The sequence below is a fragment of the Panulirus ornatus genome, chromosome 58 (assembly GCF_036320965.1).
Source record: "Panulirus ornatus isolate Po-2019 chromosome 58, ASM3632096v1, whole genome shotgun sequence".
Taxonomy (NCBI): domain Eukaryota; kingdom Metazoa; phylum Arthropoda; class Malacostraca; order Decapoda; family Palinuridae; genus Panulirus; species Panulirus ornatus.
The window spans coordinates 22,567,451-22,589,875 of NC_092281.1; the positions used below are offsets into that span (position 1 = coordinate 22,567,451).

General features: G+C 40.3%; 1 protein-coding gene across 1 annotated transcript in view; it reads left to right on the forward strand.

Moving 5' to 3' along the window:
* The window catches only part of stc (nuclear transcription factor, X-box binding stc), a 98,174-nt gene that overhangs the window by 18,109 nt on the left and 57,640 nt on the right, over positions 1 to 22,425 (forward strand). Inside the window, exon 5 of the mRNA XM_071695636.1 lies at positions 842 to 1,038. Coding sequence (XP_071551737.1) covers positions 842 to 1,038 — 197 coding nt within the window. The remainder of the gene's footprint in view (positions 1 to 841; positions 1,039 to 22,425) is intronic.

Here is a 22,425-nt window from a genome sequence, read left to right on the forward strand (position 1 = left end):
GCTTCCAAGGAGAAGGAAAAGTTTTGGCTTATGAACAGAAATGGAACAGATGGGTAAGAACAGGTTTAAGCCCAGACGCACACTCATTCAGTACATGAGGATGGATGCTTCAGGACCATAAGCCATGTTTGTTTCCAGAGTAAAGTGCTTTTCAGACTTTCCAAAAAGAGAGTATGGGGAGGGGCATAGGATTAGTAAGAGGTGCATCAGGGGGTTAAGGAATGTTAGAGTCATGGAAACCAAAGAGCATGGCTTTGTCTAGGGCAGAGACAGCTATAGTACCATCAAAACGGAAAAGTGAATGAAAGGTAGAGTGACAGAAGTTGTTAGAGATGCCCTTAGCTAAAGACCAAAAAGACCTATCATTAGATGATGAGGAGAGGTTATTGCGTTTCCTTTGAATAAAGGAATGCTTTTGCCTGATATACCCGATCCCTACTGGAAGCATGAGTAGCCAGTGAAGGATGGGGAAAGCCAGTGCTTCCCCACTGGAAACACTGAGGGTTGGAAGGTCCAAAAGTGGATTCTATAGGAACTTCCTCAAGGGATTGGCCACAGCAATAGAGTCTATAATCAGTGAACTCCAGTGCTGCTTTGTAGCCTTAAGTGCCTTGACCTTAAGAGGCCATTGGCAGAAGGCAAGTCTAGTGCAGTGTTTGCAAAGATTCCTACCTAATGTTCCTAATGACTACTTCCTTAACATTATCCCAGAAAATCTCTCATCCTTGTGGGACACTTCCTTCAGGGAAAAAGGTTTTTCAGTTTTAAAACTTACATTTTCAGTATTTGTTGTGTATTTAACTTGTTCCACTTCCTTTGACTTTAGAGGTATTGATTTTAGGATGCCACTGTGGAAAAAATATGCGAGAAGTTGTTTGCACCCAAGAAACATTTGGCACGACCACTTATGGATGTGGATGCACATGTTGCCACACCTTGGAATGTGGAAACCACCAGTGTGAAGCAGAGTGTCATCCTGGGGATTGTCAGCCATGCAAGAGAGCAGTTGATACCATCACCCACTGCCCGTGTGGCAAGGTAAGTTATACATTATGATTCTTTAGGGAACATCTTTTCAGGTAGAGGCAGACTACTGAACCATAGTAGGCTCTACAGCTTTTACAAAAGTTACCACATATTGAATTAATAGATACCTTCAGCTTTCCATTCTCTATTTGTTTCATCTCTCTATCTTTATTCTTCTTTTTTTATCCTCTTTCGGACCCCCACATATTTGTAATGGGCATATGCGAATAAGATTTTGTGGTGTTGATTGTAAAATGATGGAAGAACCCTGTTGTGGTTATGCTGTGACAGTAAATAATGAGTTATATAGTATATACATAGTATGCCTCACAATATAGTATAACTGTTTAAGAATTTTCATTTTGTCTCAGTTATTTTAGTATTAGTTACTATTTTCTGTTCATGATAAACTATTTCATAACAGGAATGAAAGGCATAGGCTTTCAGTGCTTTTCGGTTATCAGGAATTTGCAGTTTAAGGAAACACAAAATGGTGTCTGTGCACTCCATGTTTTGAATATACCTATAGAACAAGACTAGTTTATTATAATGATAATCCAGTTTTTCTCTGGCTCTGAATTTGTGGAAGTTAAAGAGAAGTAGCCAGAGACTTGAACATCAGTTTCGTTTAATGTTTGCTGGTGATCATGATGACTGTACATATCAGAAAGGTGTCCATTACATATGACTTTTTGTCTTTTCACTTGTATCACTGAGAGAAATTATGTGCTAATCATCCACCTTCCTGAAAGTGGATTGCTTTGGAGACTGACTGCATATCTCATACATTTATGTTAGAGGTGTACATTTAACAGATCATGCATCATTTGAAGTAATGAGTGTCCTTGCTGAATGTTTCTCTACCATGCATCATTTCACACATATGCTGCCAGTATATTATGAAAAATAAATTATATCAAATATTTTCACTTTAATAATGTTTTACAATGGAAGCAAAGGGGATTGATGTAACCTAAACCTCCATGCTGGATGGGTAAGGAGTCACTCAATTGTGCTGTGACATCTCACTGCACCTTTACCCAAACCTTCCTCCCACCCAGACAGTAATCAACATAGTGGAGTGCTCTGTGCTCTGACATACTGTATCTTATTATTCATTTATGTTTATGTTATTCTCGATTGCCATTTCCCACATCAGCAAGGTAGCACCAGGAAACGAACGAAGAAAGACCCATCCACTCATATACACACATATATACATACACGTACATATACATATCAACATATACACATATACATACACAGACATATACATATCAGCATATACACATATACATACACAGACATATACATATCATCATATACATATATACATACAAAGACATATACATATATACACATGTACATATTCATACTTGCTTACATCCATTCCCGGCACCATCCTTCCCCACAGGACATAGCATCGCCACTCCAAGCGCCAGGAAAACATACAAAAAAGGCCCCATTTGTTCACTCAGTCTCTTGCTGTCATGTTTAATGCATCAAAACCACAGCTCCCTATCCCCATCCAGGCCCTACAGACCTTTCCATTGTTTACCCCAGATGTTTCACATGCCCTGGTTCAGTCCAGTGACAGCACATTGCCTTAGTATACCACATTGTTCCAATCCACTCCATTCCTTGCAAATCTCTCACCCTCCTGCATTATCAGGCCCAAATTGCAAAATCTTTTTCCCTCCATCCTTCCTTGTTCCCTCCACTTCTGATGCATATATAACCTTTGTCAACCTTTCATCACTCATTCTCTCCAGATGTCCATACCATTTCAACACACCATCTTGTGTTCTCTCAACCACACTCTTTATTACCGCACATCTCTCTTACCCTTTCATTACTTACTTGATCAAACCACCTCACACCACATATTGTCCTCAAACATTTCATTTCCAACACTTCCACCCTCCTCTGTGCAACCCTATTGATAACCCATGCCTTGCAACCATATGATATTGTAACTACTATTCCTTCAAACATACCCAATTTTGCTCTACAAGATAATATTCTATCTTTCCATGCATTCTTCATTGCTCCCAGACACCCTCCTCCCCACACTCTCCCAGACCCCCCCCCCCCCCCCCACACACACACACACACACACACACACACACACACACACACACACACACACACACCCACACACACCCACCCTATGAATTACTTCCACTTCCATGGTTTCATTCGCAGCTAAGTCCGCTCCCAGATATCTGAAACACTTCACCTCATCCAATTTTTCTCCATTCAATCTCACATCCCAGCTAACTTGTCCCTCACCCCTGCTGAACCTAATAGCCTTGCTCTTATTCACATTTGCTCTCAACTTTTTCCTTTCACGCTCTTTTCCAAACTCAGTCACCAACTTCTACAGTTTCTCATTCGAATCAGCCACCGTTGCTGTATCATTGGCAAACAACTGACTCACTTCCCAGGCCCTCTCATCCCTCTCTCCTAAACTTTTGCATGGTCTTCCATAAACAAATTAAACAACCATGGGGACATCACATACCCCTGCCACAGACTGACCTTTACTGGGAACCATTCACTCTCCTCTCTTCCTACTCGCACACATGTCATACACCCTTGATAAAAATGTCTCACTGCTTCTTGCAGCTTACTTCACACACCATATACTCTTAAGACCTTCCACAGAGCATCTATATCATTCCATTCATATTCCTTCTCCGTATCCATAAATGCTACATACAAATCCATCTGTTTTTCTAAGTATTTCTCACATGTATTCTTCAAAGTAAACACCTGATTCTTGCATCCTGTACCACTTTTGAAACCACACTGCTACTTCCCAATCTGATGCTCTGTACATGCCTTCACCCTCTCAATCAGTACCTTCCCACACAGTTTACAAGGTATACTCAGCAAATTTTTACCTCTGTAGTTTGAACACTCACCCTTATCCCCTTTGCCTTTGTACAGTGGCACTGTATATACATTCTGCCAATCTATAAACTCTTTGAATATCCTTACTTGGACACGTCTCTGAGTGAAACGAAGCTCAATGGTAAAGGGGAAGAGTGGTTTGGAAAAGTTTCAGGAGTAAAGCCAGGGGTTGGTTAGAGGACAAGAGCTAAGGAATGAGTAGCATTACTCCTGAAGCAGTTGTTGTGGAAGTGTGTGATAGAGTGTAAGAAAGTAGATTCTAGATTGATGTAGGTAAAACTGAAAGTGGTTGGAGAGAGATGGGTGATTATTGGAGCCTATGCACCTGGTCATGAGAAGAAAGATCTTGAGAGGCAAGTGTTATGGGAGCAGATGAGTGAGTGTGTTAGGAGCTTTGATGCATGAGATCAGGTTATAGTAATGGGTGATTTAAATAAGGTGAGTAATGTGGCAGTTGAGGGTATAATTGGTGTACATGGGGTGTTCAGTGTTGTAAGTGGAAATGGTGAAGAGTTAGTGGATGTGTGTGCAGAAAAAAGACTGATTAGGAATACCTGGTTTGAAAAGAGAGATATACATAAGTATAGTATGTGAGTAGGAGAAATGGTCAAAGGGCATTGTTGGGTAATGTTTTAATTGATAGGCGTGTAAAAGAGAGACTTTTGGATGTTAATGTGCTGAGATGGGCAGCTGAAGGGATGTCTGATCACTATCATGTGGAGGCAAAGGTGAAAATTTGTATAGGTTTTCAGAAAAGAAGAGAGAATGTTGGGGAGAAGATAGTGGTGAGAGTAAGTGAGCTAGGAAAGGACTTGTGTGAGGAAGTACCAGGAGAGATTGAGTGTAGAATGGCAAAATGTGGGAGCAGATTATGAAGGGAGTGGGTGAGGAATGGGATGTATTTAGGGAAGTAGTGATAGCTTGTGCAAAAGATGCATGTGACTTGATAAAGGTGGGAGGTGGGCTGATTAGAAAGGGTAACGAGTGGTGGATGAAGAAGTAACGTTGTTAGTCAAAGAGAAAAGAGAGGCATTTGGACGATACAGGGAAGTAGTGAAAATAACTTGGAGGTGTATAAAAGAAAGCAGCAAATGAGGGTTAAGGTGAGAGAGTATCATTAGATTTTAGGGAGAATAAGAATATGTCTTGGAAGGAGGTAAATGATGTGCTTAAGACAAAAGAACAAAGGGGAGGTAATGATAAGTTGTGATTAAGTGAGAAGGAGATGGAGTGAGTATTTTGAAGGTTTGTTGAATGTGTTTGATGATAGAGTGGCAGATATAGGGTGTTTTATTTGGGGTAGTGTGCGAAGTGAGAGGGTCAGGGAGAATGATTTGGTAAAGAGAGAAGAGGTGGTGAAAGCTTTGGGGAAGATAAAATCTGGTAAGGTGGCAGGTTTGGATGGTATTGCAGCGGAATTTATTAAAATAGGGGGTGACTGTGTTGATTGGTTGGTAAGGATATTCAGCATATGTATAGACCATGATGAAGTGCCTTGAGGATTGGGGGAATGCATACATAGTGCTATTGTACAGAGGCAAATTGGATAAAGGTGAGTGTTCAAACTACAGAGGCATAAGTTTGAGTATTCCTAGGAAGTTATATGGGAGGGTATTGACTGAGAGGGTGAAAGCATGTGCAGAGCATCAGATTGGGGAAAAGCAGTGTGGTTTCAGAAGTGGAAGAGGATTTGTGGATCAGGTGTTTGCTCTGAAGAATGTACGTGAAAAATACTTAGAAAAACAGATGAATTTGTATGTAGCATTTATGTATCTGGAGAAGGCATATGAAAGGGTTGATAGAGATGCTTTGTGGAAGGTTTTAAGATTATATGATGTGGGAGCTAAGTTGCTAGAAGCAGTGAAAAGTTTTTGACAAGGATGTAAGGCATGTAAGGATGTAAGACAGGAGGGTGATTGGTTCCCAGTGAATGTTGGTTTGCAGCAGGGGTGTGTGATTTCCCCTTGGTTGTTTGATTTGTTTATGGATGGGGTTGTTAGGGAGGTAAATGCAAGAGTTTTGGAGAGTCTGTTGGGGATGAGAGGGTCTTGGGAAGTGAGTCAGTTGTTTGCCACTGATACAGCTGTAGTGGCTGATTCGGGTGAGAAACTGCAGAAGTTGGTGACTGCGTTTGGAAAAGCATGTGAAAAGAGAAAGTTGAGAGTAAATGTGAATTAGAGCAAAGTTGTTAGGTTCAGTAGGGTTGAGGGACAAGTTAATTGGGATGTAAGTTTGAATATGGAAAAATTGAAGGAAGTGAAGCATCTTAGATATCTGGGAGTGAACTTAGCGGTGGATGGAACCATGGAAGTGGAGGCGAGTCACAGGGTGCGGGAGGAGGCAAAGGTTTTGGGAGCAATGAACAATGTATGGAAGGAGAGAACGTTATCTCGGAAAGTAAAAATGGTTATTCTTGAAGGAATAGTAGTTCCAACAATGTCATATGGTTGCAGGGCATGGGCTATAGATAGGTTTGTATAGAGGAGGGTGGATGTTTTAGAAATGAAATGTTTGAGGACAGTATGTGGAGAGAGGTGGTTTGATCGAGTAACTAATAAAAGGCTAAGAGAGATGTGAGGAAATAAAAAGAGTGTGGTTGAGAGAGCAGAAGAGGGTGTGTTGAAATAGTTTGGACATACGGAGAGAATAAGTGAGGAAAGATTGACAAAGGGGATGTATGTATCAGAGGTAGAGGGAACAAGGAGAAGCAGGACACCAAATTGGAGTAGGAAGGATGGAGTGAAAAAGATTTTGAGCGATCAGGATCTGAATATACAGGAGGATGAGAGTTGTGCAAGGAATAGAGTGAATTGGAATGATGTAGTATACCAGGGTCGATGTGCTCTCAATGAACTTAACCAGGGCATGTGAAGCATCTGTAGTAAACCATGGAAAGGTCCGTGGGGCCTGGATGTGGATAGGTAGCTATGGTTTCAGTGCAGTACACATGACAGCTTGAGACTGATTGTGAACGAATGTGGCCTCTTTTGTCTGTTTTCCTGGCGCTACCTTGCTGGTACAGGGGGTGGTGATGCTGTGTCCTGTGGGGCAGGGTGGCGCTGGGAATGGATGAAGGCAAGCAAGTATGAATATGTATATGTCGATCTGTTTATGTATATGTATATGTACATATTCATATTTGCTTGCCTTCATCCATTCCTGGCACTACCCCACCCTACCGGAAACAGCATTGTTAACCCCTGCCTCAGTGAAATAGCACCAGGAAAACAGACGAAAAAGGCAACATTCGTTCACACTCAGGCTCTAGCTGTCCTGTGTAAAACACTGAAAACATAGCTTCCTGTCCACATCCAGGCCCCACAGACTTTTCTGTAGTTTATCCTGGACTTTTCACACACCCTGGTTCAGCCTATTGACAGCTCGTTGACCCTGGTATACCACATCATTCCAATGTATGTATTTATGTATATATGTATGTATGTATTGTATGTATTGTATGTATGTATGTATGTATGTATGTATGTATGTATTTATTGTATGTATTGTATGTATTGTATGTATGTATGTATGTATGTATTGTATGTATTGTATGTATTGTATGTATGTATGTATGTATTGTATGTATTGTATGTATTGTATGTATTGTATGTATGTATGTATGTATGTATGTATGTATGTATTGTATGTATTGTATGTATTGTATGTATGTATGTATGTATGTATGTATGTATTTATTGTATGTATGTATGTATTGTATGTATGTATGTATGTATGTATTGTATGTATTGTATGTATTGTATGTATTGTATGTATTGTATGTATTGTATGTATTGTATGTATGTATGTATGTATGTATTGTATGTATGTATGTATTGTATGTATTGTATGTATGTATGTATTGTATGTATGTATGTATGTATGTATGTATGTATGTATGTATGTATTGTATGTATGTATGTATGTATTGTATGTATTGTATGTATGTATGTATGTATGTATTGTATGTATGTATGTATTGTATGTATTGTATGTATGTATGTATTGTATGTATGTATGTATGTATTGTATGTATTGTATGTATTGTATGTATGTATGTATGTATTGTATGTATTGTATGTATTGTATGTATTGTATGTATGTATGTATGTATTGTATGTATTGTATGTATGTATGTATGTATGTATGTATTGTATGTATTGTATGTATTGTATGTATTGTATGTATTGTATGTATGTATGTATTGTATGTATGTATGTATTGTATGTATTGTATGTATTGTATGTATGTATGTATGTATTGTATGTATTGTATGTATTGTATGTATGTATGTATTGTATGTATTGTATGTATGTATGTATGTATGTATGTATGTATGTATTGTATGTATTGTATGTATGTATGTATTGTATGTATTGTATGTATTGTATGTATTGTATGTATTGTATGTATTGTATGTATTGTATGTATTGTATGTATGTATGTATGTATTGTATGTATTGTATGTATTGTATGTATTGTATGTATTGTATGTATGTATGTATTGTATGTATTGTATGTATTGTATGTATTGTATGTATGTATGTATGTATGTATGTATGTATTGTATGTATTGTATGTATGTATGTATGTATGTATGTATTGTATGTATGTATGTATTGTATGTATTGTATGTATTGTATGTATTGTATGTATGTATGTATTGTATGTATTGTATGTATTGTATGTATGTATGTATTGTATGTATTGTATGTATGTATGTATGTATGTATGTATTGTATGTATGTATGTATTGTATGTATTGTATGTATGTATGTATGTATGTATGTATTGTATGTATTGTATGTATGTATGTATGTATTGTATGTATGTATGTATTGTATGTATTGTATGTATTGTATGTATTGTATGTATTGTATGTATGTATGTATTGTATGTATTGTATGTATTGTATGTATTGTATGTATTGTATGTATTGTATGTATGTATGTATGTATGTATGTATTGTATGTATGTATGTATGTATGTATGTATGTATGTATTGTATGTATTGTATGTATTGTATGTATTGTATGTATGTATGTATGTATGTATGTATGTATGTATGTATGTATTGTATGTATTGTATGTATTGTATGTATTGTATGTATTGTATGTATTGTATATTACATATTCATATTTGCTTGCCTTCATCCATTCCTGCACTACCCCACCCTACCGGAAACAGCATTGTTAACCCCTGCCTCAGTGAAATAGCACCAGGAAAAACAACGAAAAAGGCAACATTCGTTCACAATCAGTTCTAGCTGTCATGTATAATGCACCAAAACCATAGCTCCCTTTCCACATCCAAGCCACACAAAACTTTCCATGGTTTACCCCAGACGCTTCACATGCCCTGATTCAATCCACTGACAGCACGTCAACCCCGGTATACCACATCGTTCCAATTCACTCAATTCCTTGCACGCCTTTCACCCTCCTGCATGTTCAGGCCCAGATCACTCAAAATCTTTTTCACTCCATCTTTCCACCTCCAATTTGGTCTCCCACTTCTCGTTCCCCCCATCTCTGACTCATATATCCTCTTTGTCAATCTTTCCTCACTCATTCTGTCCATTTGACCAAACCATTTCAAAACACCCTCTTCTGCTTTCTTAACCGCATTCTTTTTATTACCACACATCTCTCTTACCCTTTCATGACTTACTCGATCAAACCACCTCACACCACATATTGTCCCCAAACATCTCATTTCCAACACATCCACCCTCCTCCGCACAACTCTATCTACATCCCACGCCTCGCAACCATATAACATTGTTGGAACCACTATTCCTTCAAACATACCCATTTTTGCTTTGCGAAAAGTTCTCGCCTTCCACACATTTTTCAACACTCCCAGAACCTTTACCCCCTCCCCCACCCTGTGACTCACTTCTGATTCCATGGTTCCATCCACTGCCAAATCCACTCCCAGGTATTTAAAACACTTCACTTCCTCCAGTTTTTCTGCATTGAAACTTACTTCCCAATTGACTTGTCCCTCAACCCTACTGTAACTAATATCCTTGCTCCTATTCACATTTACTCTCAGATTTCTTCTTTCACACACTTTACCAAACTCAGTCACCGGCTTCTGCAGTTTCTCACCCAAATCAGTCACCAGCACTGTATCATCAGCGAACAACAACTGACTCACTTCCCAAGCTCTCTCATCCACAACAAACTGCATACTTGCCCCTCTCTCCAAAACTCTTGCATTCACCTCCCTAACAACCCCATCCATAAACAAATTAAGCAATCATGGAGACATCACGTGCCCCTGCCGCAAACCGACATTCACTGAGAACCAATCACTTTCCTCTCCTCCTACTCGTACACATGCCTTACATCCTCGATAAAACTTTTCACTGCTTCTAACAACTTGCGTCCTACACCATATATTCTTAATACCTTCCACAGAGCATCTCTATCATATGCCTTCTCCAGATCCATAAATGCTACATACAAATCCATTTGCTTTTCTAAGTATTTCCCACATACATTCTTCAAAGCAAACACCTGATCCACACATCCTCTGCCGCTTCTGAAACCACACTGCTCTTCCCCAATCTGATGCTCTATGCATGCCTTCACCCTCTCAATCAATACCCTCCCATATAATTTATCAGGAATACTCAACTGTAATTTGAACACTCTTCTTTATCCCCATTTGCCTTTGTACAGTGGCACTATGCATGCATTCCACCAATCCTCAGGCACCTCACCATGAGTCATACATACATTATATATCCTTACCAACCAGTCAACAACACAGTCACCTTCTTTTCTAATAAATTCCACTACAATACCATCCAAACCCACTGCCTTGCCAGCTTTCATCTTCCGCAAAGCTTTTACTACCTCTTCTCTGTTTACCAGATCATTTTCACTAACCATCCCACTTTGCACATCACCTCGACCAAAACACCCTATACCAGCCACTCTTATCATCTAATACATTCAACAAACTTTCAAAATACTCACTCCATCTCCTCCTCACATCACCACTACTTGTTATCACCTCTCCATTAGCCCCTTCACCAATGTTCCCATTTGTTTTCTTGACTTAATTACTTTATTTACCTCCTTCCAAAACATCTTTTTTTTTTTTTTTTTTTTTTTTTTTGCCACTGTCTCCTGCGTTTGCGAGGTAGCGCAAGGAAACAGACGAAAGAAATGGCCCAACCCACCCCCATACACATGTATATACATACGTCCACACACGCAAATATACATACCTACACAGCGTTCCATGGTTTACCCCAGACGCTTCACATGCCCTGATTCAATCCACTGACAGCACGTCAACCCCGGTATACCACATCGATCCAATTCACTCTATTCCTTGCCCTCCTTTCACCCTCCTGCATGTTCAGGCCCCGGATCACACAAAATCTTTTTCACTCCATCTTTCCACCTCCAATTTGGTCTCCCACTTCTCCTCGTTCCCTCCACCTCCGACGCATATATCCTCTTGGTCAATCTTTCCTCACTCATTCTCTCCATGTGCCCAAACCATTTCAAAACACCCTCTTCTGCTCTCTCAATCATGCTCTTTTTATTTCCACACATCTCTCTTACCCTTTCATTACTTACTCGATCAAACCACCTCACACCACACGTTGTCCTCAAACATCTCATTTCCAGCACATCCATCCTCCTGCGCACAACTCTATCCATAGCCCACGCCTCGCAACCATACAACATTGTTGGAACCACTATTCCTTCAAACATACCCATTTTTGCTTATAATGTTCTTGACTTCCACACGTTCTTCAAGGCTCCCAGAATTTTCGCCCCCTCCCCCACCCTATGATCCACTTCCGCTTCCATGGTTCCATCTGCTGCCAGATCCACTCCCAGATATGTAAAACACTTTACTTCCTCCAGTTTTTCTCCATTCAAACTTACCTCCCAATTGACTTGACCCTCAACCCTACTGTACCTAATAACCTTGCTCTTATTCACATTTACTCTTAACTTTCTTCTTTCACACACTTTACCAAACTCAGTCACCAGCTTCTGCAGTTTCTCACATGAATCAGCCACCAGTGCTGTATCATCAGCGAACAACAACTGACTCACTTCCCAAGCTCTCTCATCCCCAACAGACTTCATCTTTTTATTCTCCCTAAAATTTAATGATACTCTCTCACCCCAACTCTCATTTGCCCTCTTTTTCACCTCTTGAACCTTTCCCTTGACCTCCTGCCTCTTTCTTTTATACATCTCCCAGTCATTTGCACTATTTCCCTGCAAAACTCGTCCAAATGCCTCTCTCTTCTCTCTCATTGATAATCTTACTTCATCCCACCACTCACTACCCTTTCTAATCTGCCCACCTCCCACGCTTCTCATGCCACAAGCATCTTTTGCGCAAGCCATCACTGTTTCCTTAAATACATCCTATTCCTCCCCCACTCCCCTTACATCCTTTGCTCTCACCTTTTTCCATTCCGCACTCAGTTCCTCCTGGTACTTCCTCATACAAGTCTCCTTCCCAAGCTCACTTACTCTCACCACTCTCTTCACCCCAACATTCTCTCTTCTTTTCTGAAAACCTCTACAAATCTTCACCTTCGCCTCCACAAGATAATTATCAGACATCCCTCCAGTTGCACCTCTCAGCACATTAACATCCAGAAGTCTCTCTTTTGCGTGCCTAATAATTAACACGTAATCCAATAACGCTGTCAGTCCATCTCTCCTACTTTCATACATATACTTATGTATATCTCTCTTTTTAAACCAGTTATTTCCAATCACCAGTCCTTTTTCGGCACCCACATCAACAAGGTCTTCACCATTTCCATTTGCAACACTGAACACCTCATGTACACCAATTATTCCCTCAACTGCCACATTACTCACCTTTGCATTCAAATCACCCATCACTATAACCTGGTCTCGTGCATCAAAACTACCAACACATTCACTCATCTGCTCCCAAAACACTTGCCTCTCATGATCTTTCTTCTCATGCCTGGTGCATATGCACCAATATTCACCCATCTCTCTCCATCCACTTTCAGTTTTACCCATATCAATCTAGAGTTTACTTTCTTACACTCTATCACATACTCCCACCTCTCCTGTTTCAGGAGTAGTGCTACTCCTTCCCTTGCTCTTGTCCTCTCGCCAACCCTTGACTTTACTCCCAAAACATTCCCAAACCACGCTTCCCCTTTATCCTTGAGCTTCGTTTCACTCCCCTACTACATGTCTCTCCTTTTTTCTCATCTTGTTTACATCCACACACATTTAGACACCCCAATCTGAGCCTTCGAGGAGGATGAGCACTCCCTGCGTGACTCCTTCTTCTGTTTCCCCTTTTTGAAAGTTAAAATACATATATACATACACAACCATATACATATATGAATTTTTTTTACTACATATTCGCCATTTCCCAATTTAGCGAGGTAGTAAGAGAAGAGGACTGAGCCTAAGAGGGAAAATCCTCACTTGTCCCCCTTCTCTGTTCCTTCTTTTGGAAAAGTAAAAACTGCACATATTCACTTATTATCCCTGGGGATAAGGGAGAAAGAATACTTTCCACTTATTCCCCAGTGTCTTAGAAATATATATATATATATATATATATATATATATATATATATATATATATATATATATATGTATATATTGTAAAGAAGATAGTTGGAGTATAAATTTGCATGGAGAGAACTTGGAAGAAGTAAATTCTTATATAGCTGGGAATGGACTTGGCAGTGATAGAAAACATGGGAGCTAAAGCAAGTGATAGTGTGGGGAGGGGTGAAAGGTCCTGGGTGCATTGAGGATTGTATGGAGAGTTCATTGTCACTAAGTGCAAAAATGGGGATGTTTGATGGTATGATAGTCTCTGTAGTACTGTATGGATGTGAGATGTGAGTTCTAAATAAAAAAGTATGGTAGAGGATGAATGATTTGGAAATTAAATGTTTATGACAATATGTGATGTGAGGAGGGTTGAATAAGCAAGAAATGATAGGGTGCCTCCCTCCAAGTACATACAAGATTTTTTTCCATGATGTGAGGGCAGATGCATAACACTCTTCACTTGACACTATGTTGAAGTGAGACATCTCATTTGATCACCTCTTCACATCCAGTCATTTTTATTGCTTTTTATATTCATTTTATTTACTTATATTTATTTTGCTTTGTCGCTGTCTCCCGCATTTGCGAGGTAGTGCAAGGAAACAGACGAAAGAAATGGCCTAACCCACCCCCATACACATGTATATACATACACGTCCACACACGCAAATATACATACCTATACATCTCAATGTACACATATATATATACACACACACAGACACATACATATATACCCATTCACACAATTCACACTGTCTGCCTTTATTCATTCCCATCGCCACCTCGCCACACATGGAATACCATCCCCCTCCCCCTCATGTGTGCGAGGTAGCGCTAGGAAAAGACAACAAAGGCCCTATTCGTTCACACTCAGTCTCTAGCTGTCATGCAATAATGCCCGAAACCACAGCTCCCTTTCCACATCCAGGCCCCACACAACTTTCCATGGTTTACCCCAGACGCTTCACATGCCCTGATTCAATCCACTGACAGCACGTCAACCCCGGTATACCACATCGATCCAATTCACTCTATTCCTTGCCCTCCTTTCACCCTCCTGCATGTTCAGGCCCCGATCACACAAAATCTTTTTCACTCCATCTTTCCACCTCCAATTTGGTCTCCCACTTCTCCTCGTTCCCTCCACCTCCGACGCATATATCCTCTTGGTCAATCTTTCCTCACTCATTCTCTCCATGTGCCCAAACCATTTCAAAACACCCTCTTCTGCTCTCTCTATCATGCTCTTTTTATTTCCACACATCTCTCTTACCCTTTCATTACTTACTCGATCAAACCACCTCACACCACACGTTGTCCTCAAACATCTCATTTCCAGCACATCCATCCTCCTGCGCACAACTCTATCCATAGCCCACGCCTCGCAACCATACAACATTGTTGGAACCACTATTCCTTCAAACATACCCATTTTTGCTTATAATGTTCTTGACTTCCACACGTTCTTCAAGGCTCCCAGAATTTTCGCCCCCTCCCCCACCCTATGATCCACTTCCGCTTCCATGGTTCCATCTGCTGCCAGATCCACTCCCAGATATGTAAAACACTTTACTTCCTCCAGTTTTTCTCCATTCAAACTTACCTCCCAATTGACTTGACCCTCAACCCTACTGTACCTAATAACCTTGCTCTTATTCACATTTACTCTTAACTTTCTTCTTTCACACACTTTACCAAACTCAGTCACCAGCTTCTGCAGTTTCTCACATGAATCAGCCACCAGTGCTGTATCATCAGCGAACAACAACTGACTCACTTCCCAAGCTCTCTCATCCCCAACAGACTTCATCTTTTTATTCTCCCTAAGATTTAATGATACTCTCTCACCCCAACTCTCATTTGCCCTCTTTTTCACCTCTTGAACCTTTCCCTTGACCTCCTGCCTCTTTCTTTTATACATCTCCCAGTCATTTGCACTATTTCCCTGCAAAACTCGTCCAAATGCCTCTCTCTTCTCTCTCATTGATAATCTTACTTCATCCCACCACTCACTACCCTTTCTAATCTGCCCACCTCCCACGCTTCTCATGCCACAAGCATCTTTTGCGCAAGCCATCACTGCTTCCTTAAATACATCCTATTCCTCCCCCACTCCCCTTACATCCTTTGCTCTCACCTTTTTCCATTCCGCACTCAGTTCCTCCTGGTACTTCCTCATACAAGTCTCCTTCCCAAGCTCACTTACTCTCACCACTCTCTTCACCCCAACATTCTCTCTTCTTTTCTGAAAACCTCTACAAATCTTCACCTTCGCCTCCACAAGATAATTATCAGACATCCCTCCAGTTGCACCTCTCAGCACATTAACATCCAGAAGTCTCTCTTTTGCGTGCCTAATAATTAACACGTAATCCAATAACGCTGTCAGTCCATCTCTCCTACTTTCATACATATACTTATGTATATCTCTCTTTTTAAACCAGTTATTTCCAATCACCAGTCCTTTTTCGGCACCCACATCAACAAGGTCTTCACCATTTCCATTTGCAACACTGAACACCTCATGTACACCAATTATTCCCTCAACTGCCACATTACTCACCTTTGCATTCAAATCACCCATCACTATAACCTGGTCTCGTGCATCAAAACTACCAACACATTCACTCATCTGCTCCCAAAACACTTGCCTCTCATGATCTTTCTTCTCATGCCTGGTGCATATGCACCAATATTCACCCATCTCTCTCCATCCACTTTCAGTTTTACCCATATCAATCTAGAGTTTACTTTCTTACACTCTATCACATACTCCCACCTCTCCTGTTTCAGGAGTAGTGCTACTCCTTCCCTTGCTCTTGTCCTCTCGCCAACCCTTGACTTTACTCCCAAAACATTCCCAAACCACGCTTCCCCTTTATCCTTGAGCTTCATTTCACTCCCCTACTACATGTCTCTCCTTTTTTCTCATCTTGTTTACATCCACACACATTTAGACACCCCAATCTGAGCCTTCGAGGAGGATGAGCACTCCCTGCGTGACTCCTTCTTCTGTTTCCCCTTTTTGAAAGTTAAAATACATATATACATACACAACCATATACATATATGAATTTTTTTTACTACATATTCGCCATTTCCCAATTTAGCGAGGTAGTAAGAGAAGAGGACTGAGCCTAAGAGGGAAAATCCTCACTTGTCCCCCTTCTCTGTTCCTTCTTTTGGAAAAGTAAAAACTGCACATATTCACTTATTATCCCTGGGGATAAGGGAGAAAGAATACTTTCCACTTATTCCCCAGTGTCTTAGAAATATATATATATATATATATATATATATATATATATATATATATATATATATATATGTATATATTGTAAAGAAGATAGTTGGAGTATAAATTTGCATGGAGAGAACTTGGAAGAAGTAAATTCTTATATAGCTGGGAATGGACTTGGCAGTGATAGAAAACATGGGAGCTAAAGCAAGTGATAGTGTGGGGAGGGGTGAAAGGTCCTGGGTGCATTGAGGATTGTATGGAGAGTTCATTGTCACTAAGTGCAAAGATGGGGATGTTTGATGGTATGATAGTCTCTGTAGTACTGTATGGATGTGAGATGTGAGTTCTAAATAAAAAAGTATGGTAGAGGATGAATGATTTGGAAATTAAATGTTTATGACAATATGTGATGTGAGGAGGGTTGAATAAGCAAGAAATGATAGGGTGCCTCCCTCCAAGTACATACAAGATTTTTTTCCATGATGTGAGGGCAGATGCATAACACTCTTCACTTGACACTATGTTGAAGTGAGACATCTCATTTGATCACCTCTCCACATCCAGTCATTTTTATTGCTTTTTATATTCATTTTATTTACTTATATTTATTTTGCTTTGTCGCTGTCTCCCGCATTTGCGAGGTAGTGCAAGGAAACAGACGAAAGAAATGGCCTAACCCACCCCCATACACATGTATATACATACACGTCCACACACGCAAATATACATACCTATACATCTCAATGTACACATATATATATACACACACACAGACACATACATATATACCCATTCACACAATTCACACTGTCTGCCTTTATTCATTCCCATCGCCACCTCGCCACACATGGAATACCATCCCCCTCCCCCTCATGTGTGCGAGGTAGCGCTAGGAAAAGACAACAAAGGCCCTATTCGTTCACACTCAGTCTCTAGCTGTCATGCAATAATGCCCGAAACCACAGCTCCCTTTCCACATCCAGGCCCCACACAACTTTCCATGGTTTACCCCAGACGCTTCACATGCCCTGATTCAATCCACTGACAGCACGTCAACCCCGGTATACCACATCGATCCAATTCACTCTATTCCTTGCCTGCCTTTCACCCTCCTGCATGTTCAGGCCCCGATCACTCAAAATCTTTTTCACTCCATCTTTCCACCTCCAATTTGGTCTCCCACTTCTCCTCGTTCCCTTCACCTCCGACACATATATCCTCTTGGTCAATCTTTCCTCACTTATTCTCTCCATGTGCCCAAACCATTTCAAAACACCCTCTTCTGCTCTCTCAACCACGCTCTTTTTATTTCCATACATCTCTCTTACCCTTACATTACTTACTCGATCAAACCACCTCACACCACACATTGTCCTCAGACATCTCATTTCCAGCACATCCACCCTCTTGCGCACAACTCTATCCATAGCCCACGCCTCGCAACCATACAACATTGTTGGAACCACTATTCTTTCAAACATACCCATTTTTGCTTTCCGAGATAATGTTCTCGACTTCCACACATTCTTCAAGGCTCTTAGGATTTTCGCCCCCTCCCCCACCCTATGATTCACTTCCGCTTCCATGGTTCCATCTGCTGCCAGATCCACTCCCAGATATGTAAAACACTTTACTTCCTCCAGTTTTTCTTCATTCAAACTTACCTCCCAATTGACTTGACCCTCAACCCTACTGTACCTAATAACCTTGCTCTTATTCACATTTACTCTTAGCTTTCTTTTTTCACATACTTTACCAAACTCAGTCACCAGCTTCTGCAGTTTCTCACATGAATCAGCCACCAGCGCTGTATCATCAGCGAACAACAACTGACTCACTTCCCAAGCTCTCATCCACAACAGACTTCATACTTGCCCCTCTTTCCACAACTCTTGCATTCACCTCCCTAACAACCCCATCCATAAACAAATTAAACAACCATGGAGACATCACACACCCCTGCCGCAAACCTACATTCACTGAGAACCAATCACTTTCCTCTCTTCCTACACGTACACATGCCTTACATCCTCGATAAAAACTTTTCACTGCTTCTAACAACTTGCCTCCCACACCATATATTCTTAATACCTTCCACAGAGCATCTCTATCCACTCTATCATATGCCTTCTCCAGATCCATTAATGCTACATACAAATCCATTTGCTTTTCTAAGTATTTCTCACATACATTCTTCAAAGCAAACACCTGATCCACACATCCTCTACCACTTCTGAAACCACACTGCTCTTCCCCAATCTGATGCTCTGTACATGCCTTCACCCTCTCAGTCAATACCCTCCCATATAATTTACCAGGAATACTCAACAAACTTATACCTCTGTAATTTGAGCACTCACTCTTATCCCCTTTGCCTTTGTACAATGGCACTATGCACGCATTCCGCCAATCCTCAGGCACCTCACCATGAGTCATACATACATTAAATAACCTTACCAACCAGTCAACAATACAGTCACCCCCTATTTTAATAAATTCCACTGCAATACCATCCAAACCTGCTGCCTTGCCGGCTTTCATCTTCCGCAAAGCTTTTACTACCTCTTCTCTATTTACCAAATCATTTTCCCTAACCCTCTCACTTTGCACACCACCTCGACCAAAACACCCTATATCTGCCACTCTATCATCAAACACATTCAACAAACCTTCAAAATACTCACTCCATCTCCTTCTCACATCACCACTACTTGTTATCACCTCCCCATTAGCGCCCTTCACTGAAGTTCCCATTTGCTCCCTTGTCTTACGCACTTTATTTACCTCCTTCCAGAACATCTTTTTATTCTCCCTAAGATTTAATGATACTCTCTCACCCCAACTCTCATTTGCCCTCTTTTTCACCTCTTGCACCTTTCTCTTGACCTCCTGTCTCTTTCTTTTATACATCTCCCACTCAATTGCATTTTTTCCTTGCAAAAATCGTCCAAATGCCTCTCTCTTCTCTTTCACTAATAATCTTACTTCTTCATCCCACCACTCACTACCCTTTCTAATCAACCCACCTCTTTATATATATTTATTTATTTTGCTTTGTCGCTGTCTCCCGCGTTTGCAAGGTAGCGCAAGGAAACAGACAAAAGAAATGGCCCAACCCACCCCATACACATGTATATACATACACGTCCACACACGCAAATATACGTACCCATACATCTCAATGTACACATATATATACACACACACACACAGACACATACATATATACACATGCACACAATTCACACTGTCTGCCTTTATTTATTCCCATCACCACCTCGCTTTTTATATGATACTATTTTTTTTGCAGCAACTGTTCCACTGGCATAGTTATCTGTCTTCAGCCTTTTTGTCAAATCTTATTTTGAGTGTTTCTGTGATTACTTCTTGTAAATTTTGTATATTACCAGGTATCATGTTATATAATTGCTCTGACTTTCTTTTCATGCAGTCTTGTACCTTTGTCTGGAACCTTTTTGATATGTTTCATGGAATTTTCATGGATTTTTAATTTTGTAAGTTCCTTGCATGGTTATTTCCAGGTTTAAGACACTTTTTTTTATCCTTGTTTTTGTTTCCAGGCATATATTATCATGGATATCTCCTCTTGACAGTTGAAATTGTACAGCCTTAGCTCTTGTATTGTTCAGGGTAGTTCATATAATCCACTGCATGTATTTTACTTGCGAAGTGTTCTTGTATTCTTCCAGTCTTGAGCATTGCGCTCTATTGGTGACCGTAGAACTCAGCAGTTCTCAAGTTTGCTTTTTATGTATACATTAGAAATTTACATCATTGATTGTCAGTAATATCCTGTTTGCTCTGTATAGAAGGGGTGTTTTACATTTGTGGGACTCTGTCTCTTGAACATTCTTTGCTGTTATACCACTTCTTAGGTTTACATATGTTGTCTGCATTCCCTATGTCTTGAGTCATTTTGTTCCATTCTTCCATCACTCATACTGTAAAAGTACTTAGATACGTCATTTTAACAAGTTTCTTGCATTATTGTTGCAATGAATTCTGATTGTGCCATATGTACATCTTTTAAAGAACTGTACAATGTCTGTCTTCAATCTGGTTTAACAACTTCAAAGTAGTGATCAGGTTACCCCTTTACTCTTCACTCTTCCATTGTGGTCAGAATTAAGGCTTTTAGCCTTTCCTTTGAGAAGCTTATGTAGGATATGAGTCTATCTATCTGTCTGACTATCTATTTATCGATCTATCTTCCTATATCTTTGATGCCCATTTATGCAGGAACTCCCTCATGGGAGATTGCCATGGCAAAAGAGTCTCCATAACTGGTGAACTCCAGTGCCATTTCTTACCCTTTGGTGCCTCACCCTTAACAAGCCACTGGTAGTGGGCAACTTTAGCACAGTGTTTCCTGATGCTACAATCTGATATGTCTATCTAATGTTGCTAACTGATATTTCTACTGAATGCTCTCAAGTAATGTTCCTACCAAATGTTTTTACCAAATGCTCCTGCCAGTTGTTCTGACCTACTACGACTGTATATTGCATCTCCCATTTTCCTAAGAGTAAGGGCTAGCACATAGCACTAGCCACAGAAAGATCCAGAGTTATGAAGAATGAGTTGTATGAGTTAAGTGTTGTCAAGTGTTTTGTGGGACAAGGAGAGATTGTATGTTTGTGGTGAGAATGCCAGCAGTTCACATGTGAGTTAGGTAAAAAGAAAAGGCAGCTACCTGAGTCAGACGAGTACAACCACTGAAGTGCTAGCTAACTACACAGCCATCACTAATCTTCCCAATACCTGAGTGGGTAGTACCAAGGTGGGATATGAACAGTTATTCAATAATACCTCATCCAAATACTGGAAACCTTTTGGAGTATTTGTCAGCTGATAGTTTGTTTCCTTAACCATTCCTCTTATGTTGGGATTTTGGTGACAGGTTAGGGATAATGTTGACTCCATAGTCCTTCTTATGTGCAGAATCCTGAAGTATATTCTCTGCATGATAATAATTGTATTAAGGCCTTCTTTCATTTTATCCTGTCCTCATTACTTTACATTTTCCTGGATTGAATTTCATCAACCATATATCAGACCAACTTTGGAGTCTTTAGGTCCCCTTTGTAAGTTGTTGCAATCCTTCTTGCTTTTCTTTTCCCATGTGACCTTTGCCTCATGTGCAAATGTAGTCAGCTAAGAGTTCACACCTTTAGGTGTCATTTACATAGATCAAGAAGTGAACAGAACCCATAGCACTCTGCTGGTCACTTCAATCCTTTGGGGAAAGCTCTGACATGCATCCATTATTCTTCTCTGCCAAACTCAGTCACTAGCTTCTGCAGTTCTTCATTCAAGTCTGCCTCAAGTGCTGTATCATCAACAAACAACGGTTGACTCACTTCCCATGACCCTTCACCCCCTACAGACTGCATACTCACCTCTCTTTCCAAGATTTTAGCCTTTACTTTCCTCACCATCCCAACCTTAAAGGTATTTAACAACCACTGTTACATCACACAAACCCTGTCACTGCCCTGACTTCACTTGGAACCACTCCCTCTCCTCTCTTCCTACTTATATACATGCCTTACACCCGTGATAAAAACTTTTCAATGCTTCTTTCAGCATTCCTCCTACACCATATTTTCAAA